Source organism: Centropristis striata, chromosome 21 (genome assembly GCF_030273125.1).
Source record: "Centropristis striata isolate RG_2023a ecotype Rhode Island chromosome 21, C.striata_1.0, whole genome shotgun sequence".
Taxonomy (NCBI): Eukaryota; Metazoa; Chordata; class Actinopteri; order Perciformes; family Serranidae; genus Centropristis; species Centropristis striata.
This window is the reverse complement of record NC_081537.1, coordinates 15,858,486-15,865,592: the sequence shown is the minus strand read 5'-3', so window position 1 is coordinate 15,865,592 and position 7,107 is coordinate 15,858,486. Positions and strand designations below refer to the sequence as shown.

Genomic DNA, 7,107 nt, shown 5'->3' with positions numbered 1-7,107 from the left:
ATCAAATCTAAAGTTTCGATGTACAATTTAAATTCTATTGTGAAAATGTCATCTTCAATCTTGGACCATCCCACTTCTCCTAGCGTCACCGCCTCTAAGCCAATCAGGACGCGCTCCAGCGGTCCCTCTGGTGTATTTTGAGACCTCTGGACCAATCAGAACGAGTCGAACGCTCCGTCACTGTAAAATCAAAGTTGTTGTAAGAGCGCGTGTGTGCGAGAGGGGAGGAAAACTGCCCGGTGGATGAGAGAGGCTCGAGACACCGGAGAGAAGTGGACAAACGGATATTTTCCTCCACCGAGAAAATCATTATCGGATTTTTTCCCCCGCCAAGTTAGAGTCCTAAAACCAGAAATAAGACTCGTATTTTCGACGGGATACCGAATAACACCGAGGAAAGATGACTTGACAGTTAAAACTACCTCTTCGGACTGTAGCGATGTTTAAACCTCTGTGTGCATAGGTCCCCCCTCTCCCTCTGTCACCGTGGACTTATCAGGTTATCTCGGTTTTGCTGTTGAAGGAACATTTTCGAGATGACGGAGATCAGCGAAAAGGAGAATGAACCACAAAACCGGGACCTTCACCGACCACAGGCTACCGTGCCGAGCCAACCGGAATCAAAGGTAACAGCACACCTGTGTAAACATGGCGACTTTTCCCCCCTTACTGTTAAAACTGAAAACTTGGACTATTATGTCCTTTAAAAAATCTGACATATGTGAACAGTTCACAGTTAACCGCAGGATATCAGGGCCAGAGAAGGAATTTTAAATGATGCAAATATTAACAAAGGTTGCAAATATAACCTATAACAGGTACAACGAGGACAATCTCTAGTTCTTTATTTTTAAACTAAATATATTTGACATTATCTCCGGTTTTACTTGGCCGAATATAATCCACCAAAAAAAACCTGGCATGGAGTCTCAAGCCAGAACTCAGAGGGAAGCTGATGGTAAGGCTCCACGTTGCTTCAGTTTTATGTCTTCACGTCATGAAGAAGTAATGTGCCTGTGCTTCCAATGACTCCAGAGGGCTAAAGTTTGAGTGCTTTGTTTAAGAAACCGTATGTGATCTTTATTTACATTTTTTCAATGATTTAACCGCTCTTCAAATAGTCTTTATGCAAATGTTTTAGCTGTTTTGGGTCTTATGGGGCTAATTCTGTACTGTAGTGACTGCAGGCTTGCATAACAACTCTAAGCCTGTTTAATTCTTGTAACTCCATGACCTCAAAGTTGGCAGAGGGCAGGGATTACATTAAAAGGTGTGTGTGTGTGTGTGTGTGTGTGTGTGTGTGTGTGTGTGTGTTTGCTTTCCGTGCCATGCGTAGTGAACAATATTAGTAACACTAGTTCAAGAAAAGACAAGGTCTTCTTGAATAACACTAATTAAATCACTTTCGTTGAATCAGTCAATTCAGTTGCAGGTATAGGCAGGTTAAGAATGATGTTTTAAGACAATATTTTAGTTGGGCTTTAAAAGACATCAATAATATTGTGTACATATAGTTAATGTTGGAGGTACAGCCGAGCAGATGAGTTATGAGCCTATACCTTTGGGGGCCATACATCGTGTCTCTTGGAAAATGGGACCATCACCAGAACTAGAATGGCATAACATGGTAGAGGCATAGACCTGCAGATTTAACTTGCATTCTTCCATTTTCTGTGCAATATACATTTTTTCTTATGCTTTCTGTTAGCATATTACCTGCCCCCAGATTTGCTGCAGGGGTACATTTGAGCAAACGCATTACAATTTTATGAGTATGCAACATATAATCATCTTGCATCCTGAGCTCATCTTGCAGATCATTATCTCATATTACAACTGGGAAAGAAAGCCATCATGATTTTAGCCTTAAATTCAAATCAACCTTTGGCATCATCCAGGACTATCGTGAATTCTTTGGTAAATTACTCCTATGTCAGTTGCTTCTGTTCTTAGCTAACCTTCCTTTTTTTTTTATTGTTAATTGTTTTGTATTGTTTCCTGGCTTGGAAACTAGTCGAATCTGCCTTGTTTTATATGCTTTGGCAGAAGAGTCTGGTCACTCTCCCATTCACAAAGATTTCCACACGATGTTGCCACCTACCAGCCCAATCACAAATTTTTATCTCATGTAAGATGGCCTTGATTGGATTTCTGGCGTCCAGCCCAACTCACAAATTTCTCACCTCACATATTTTCTGAAATACATTTCAGTGTATCGTATACTTGTATTTTCAGAAAGTTTTGACGAGGCCGCCTTTTTTTTTTTACTGCTTGAAAACAATTCAAGGACTGCCCCAATTTGCAAGTGTCACTCAGCAGTAGGTTGCATGCTCTGTTGACATTTTTGAGTGTAAATCTATTCAGATCTGTGTTGAAAATGCCCCTTGGAAATCAAAAGTGAACTGAGAGGTTTTGAGATTTGCGAATTAGTCTGGCCATGCCAGGCTAATTGTTACCTGTTGTTGTAAATATGTTAAGTGTTAATGTTAATGTTAAGTCTGGCAAGTAGGATATTTTTTGGTTGAGTTTGTTGGTTAGTTTGTCTGTTTGTCAGCAGGATTATGGAGAAACTACTGGCCCTTCTAGTTCTTTCTGTTTCTGTTTTGGTTTGCAACTTTTTATGCTGCAGTCTTTGCCAGCCCCCCCTTGCAGAAGAGGTTTCCAAAGCCATTGACTAAAAAATAGGTTAGAAATGTGCTAAATAAAAGTAAATAAGCAAAATGTTTAATACTAGATTTTGACCCCTCTTTGTGCTTTGAGGTGCTTTAACTTTAGAAATGAAAGCATGACCCTCCTCTGGGCTCTTAACATATCATCAATGGTGCATGTTCCCAAACACATTTTCAATTAGATTAGCACTAACCAGTAAACAGTTTTCCTGGAGCTCTTGTGGAAGTAGCTCTCTGTAAATAAAATATGGACTTGTTTGATATTTCTTGACAAAAGTGGAGCTGAACTTCAAACTGAGAGTACGTTCTTGCTAACTGACTTGACCCAAATCTCCTGCACCCAATTTATTTTTTAACATTTCAAATGAGTTTCAAGAACAGCCTTAATTGCAGCCGCAGTCACAACAACAAATCACATTAATGCTGGCTTTTGTTGGTCATCACCATAGGGACCTGGAACAAGCCTGGCAAAGACGGCCTCTTGTTGTTCCTATTTGACTACAGACAAACACAATGGATGGTGGGCGTTGAGGTGCAGCATGAATTTATGAGCCAATCAGCTAGCAGATGTTTGCTGTGTCTTGCTGGGGGCTTGGTCATAATTCACAGAAATGGTCGTCCAGACAAAACAGAACTGGGGGGGAAGCAATCCTCCAAGCTGCGTCAGCCGTGTAGCTCTGTGTTTGCCAAGCCCCTGCTGGCACCAGCGACCACTCCACATCCCGCAGAAGAAGAATGAATAGGAAAGAAAGATTAAATGTGTGTTACAACTACAGGGTCTCTTTTAGTGTAGTCTGCTCAATCTCTCGAGCTTCACTTGTTCTTTTTTTGTCTCTCTGAATCCTCTCACTTCTGCATATTTCTGTATTAATTTCATAATCATTTCAACCCCTTTCTTTCCCTCTTTTGCCTTCATGTCTATCTCTTTCTCAGTTCCTCTTACCACCTCTCTCTGCAGTCTTTCTCATCTCTTCATCAGCTCTCTCTCCTTCATCTCTAACTCTCCGTTCCCTCTCTGTCTCTCCATCGTCCCTCGGCTCTGAGTATTTATTACAGTGGTGGTAAGTGGGCTTACAAGCTTTCTAGAGTGCTTCTAATAGATGCTGTGACAGAGAATGAATAGTCATTCCACCTCCAACACCTACGGGCAAGGTGATGGCTCCAAAAACATTATTATTCTTCTGTAATCACTTGGAGCACATGTCATTCAAGTGTCTTTCATTTAGTGGTACAGTAAGTACGGTGACATAGGCGATGAGTTTGGAAAGACAAAACAAAGTTAAAGGAATAGTTATTCATTTTGGGAATAGTATTGAGTAGGGCTACTTTGAAAAGTAACATGTTACTGCCATTAAAAAGAAAATCGTTACATAACATGGATTTTTACTTTTTTGTTACCAAAAATGAAAACCCATTTGCGATTTCTTGTGTGTGTTGGTCATGTTTTTGAAAGGTCGCACATTCTACTGTGCATCTTTGAATATATCAACCCTGCCGTCGTTGCATAACCTATACTTCACAGCCCATAATCTGTAACTCTGCAGTCAAATAACAGGATGACAAACACAATATGCACTTTACAGCTCCATTATGGTTGATTACAAATAAACAAGGCTCATGCATCTACCTTAACAAGTTCATACAACATGTGATTTAAAAGAAAATCAACTGCAATGAAAAAACAAAGCCTAGTATGCAGACCTTTGTTTATATTTTCTTTGCTGTTTTCTATTGGTCCAGCAATAAACGGTTTTTCGATGTGTGTGACCACTATGCATAGTAATCATTGCCAGGCAACAAGCAGAGACTCCAGGAAAGTTACTGGTCGTTGCCAAGAAAACATTTGGCAGCATAATCTCAAATTAAAGGCAAATTTACATTTTTACACTTTGGTGTAACATACCATATATAATGTGTGAATTATTGAGCTTCAGAGGTGATAGGACGTACATTGTTTCCGGTTTTATGCAATGCTAAGCTGAGCTGAGCTGACTGTAGGTTCATATTTACCTTACCAACATAACAGTGTTCTCAATCTTTTTATACACCGGCATGAAAGCAAATATTTCCCAAAATTTCCAACTTCTCCTTCAAACTTTTTGTTGGTTATTAGTAGGGGATGAGAGCTGTGCTTAGAATCAGCCACTACATTAAGTTTAATTTTCACCAAAGACAGTGGGTGTAAATGCTGATAATGCAAGGTGGTGCTGTGCCCCGGTCCACAGGGCCTTCACACAGCCCATCGCGTTCTCAGCCAACACAAAGACGTTTTTATGAGGTGAAATGATGGGAACGGTTTCTCCCCGACTTTGCCCTTCACACTCACTTTCGCCCCATCTCTCACTCTCTCCTTCTTCTGCTGTACTAACTTCCTTATCAGCCTTTTTTGGTCTGATTAATTTATTTCTCTCCATTTAGAGTATGTATTTCCTTTCTCTGTTCTACTGACTGTACCCCATTTAAATGAAACTCAACACCTGTCTTATACCTCCTGCACTTCACCGCTTCCCATCTTTCTCTCTTTATGTCCCTCATTCCTCTTCTCCTTCCTAAATTGTCTTCTTTCTACATGGCGTAGAGTGTCTCTTTCTGGTGATGGTTGCCTGAGTGCTTGAGAGGATAAAGGGTGATTTAAGAAAAGGATAGCCGGAAAGAGGTCCTGTCAGGAATGAGAGAAACAGGAAAAGAGTGAAGTACAAGTGTGAGGGGGAAAGCGGGAGAAATAAGAAACCGCAAAGGAGAAGAGAATGCCAAATTAAGACAAGAAGAGCTGAGTGACAGTGAAAAGCCACATCTCCATACCATTACCATTTATAAATGTGCAGAAATATAAAGAAACTCCAATTTGTTGTTTCTGCAGTTCTTGAGACGGATCAATGAACGTAAAGGTGTAGCTATAAATTAGAATGCGATGCTGTTTTATACTTTTGGATGGGTTTTGACAGTGGTGACATTTAATTTCCTCTTTGTAAACTTCTGAATTACTTCTTTAATGAGCTTTTCTGATGTGTTCCAGCATACGTCTGTGTCAATCATATGATTTAACTGTGTCTTTGACATTTGTGAATTTGTTCGGCCTCCTTGTGTTTGTTTCCTCTGTTTTGTTGTAAGATGAAGGATGCATCACTCACTTCTGACAGACCATGATATGTTTGTGTTTCTCCTGCCAGAATGATTGACTTGCACCGCTGACCTTTGAAACATACTATAGTCTGCACAGAAAAACAGATGAAGAGTTAGAGAGAGACAGAGACTCAATGAGGGAGAAAGGTAGAGGCGCATTTTCACAAAGTTGGAAAACACAAAGAATAGGACAGTACTGTCAAACCAACTTTTTTATACTTTATGGTGTCACCATTGTGCTCATGTATCCGATGTTGACCCAGCACTGTTTGGATTAATGATGAAGTCATTGAATTACTACCCTTGATTGAGTTCTGCTGATCCAGCAGAGTCCCATGTGCAGTGTCAGGGTAAGAGCGGAGTCAGTGGGGAATAAGTGTGGACTTTATTTAGTCCTTTGTTTAGTACTGACCTTAGGTTGCTGCTTTAGAGACAGTGGACTTGGGGGGTTATTTTGTCTCCCAAAAGTCGAAGCTGTTTAATCCAATCGAGTGGAAAAAAGTTTTTAAAGTGATTGTTCTGATCTTCCACTCTGAATGGCTGACCCACTTTGAAAAAAACAAACATATGTAATGCAAATACTTAATTCATAAACAAATGATAATTTAGGAAGAGATTATGCTGCTTAGCAACTATGATGTCATTTTACTTCCAACTATTTAAAAGCATACAGCTAGTACGTCATTAGCAGTTAAATAACATTTGATTATTAAAGCTTTAAAAGAAAAATTATACTCTACTTCCTTTTCACTGTATCAACTGAATAATTTATCCCCCAATTTCTCCTTGTACATTTGTCCCTCATTTATCTGAAATAAACGGATGGAAAAGTCAATAAAGGAGGTCATGCATTGAATATGAATGTAATTCTCTTGACCTGCACCCTGCACATCTCATTGTATCTCTCAGCTCTTTTCTTTGAATAAAACATCAAAGATTTATAAAGGCATTCATTTTGGTGCAGGGATTGTGTTATAAAACCTTGCAGTGATGGACTCACAGCACTGACGCATAAAGATGTACATGAATACAGAATAAAACGGGATGGTAGTAATTAAAGGGCTTTTATTTCCTTCAATACTGCTTACCCAAACTCGGGTTGGCTCCAGCCAATCCCAGTTGACATTGGGTGAGAGGAAGGGTATACTCTGGACAGGTCGCCGGACTAAATCATGGCTGACACGTAGACCATTGACACTCTCATTCACAATTGTTTGTTAGTCTGGAACCTAGGGTTGGGCTGATGGACAATGCCATCGTCCATCGTTGTGGCTGACCGTCATCGACCACTGAGCCCAGCATCATGATTTAAAAG

At 40.0% G+C, this 7,107-nt stretch overlaps 1 protein-coding gene across 2 annotated transcripts in view; it reads left to right on the top strand.

Annotated features, from left to right (window-relative positions):
* Positions 1-234: 234 nt before the first annotated feature.
* Positions 235-7,107, top strand: part of LOC131960012 (SH3 and cysteine-rich domain-containing protein 2-like) — a 30,798-nt gene continuing 23,925 nt past the window's right edge. The window contains exon 1 of one of the 2 annotated variants that reach the window (XM_059325221.1): positions 235-626. In XM_059325221.1, coding sequence (XP_059181204.1) covers positions 537-626 — 90 coding nt within the window. In that variant the 5' untranslated portion in view covers positions 235-536. Of the gene's footprint in view, positions 627-871; positions 959-7,107 lie in introns of those variants that run through there. The other variant, XM_059325222.1, reaches the window with a different exon arrangement.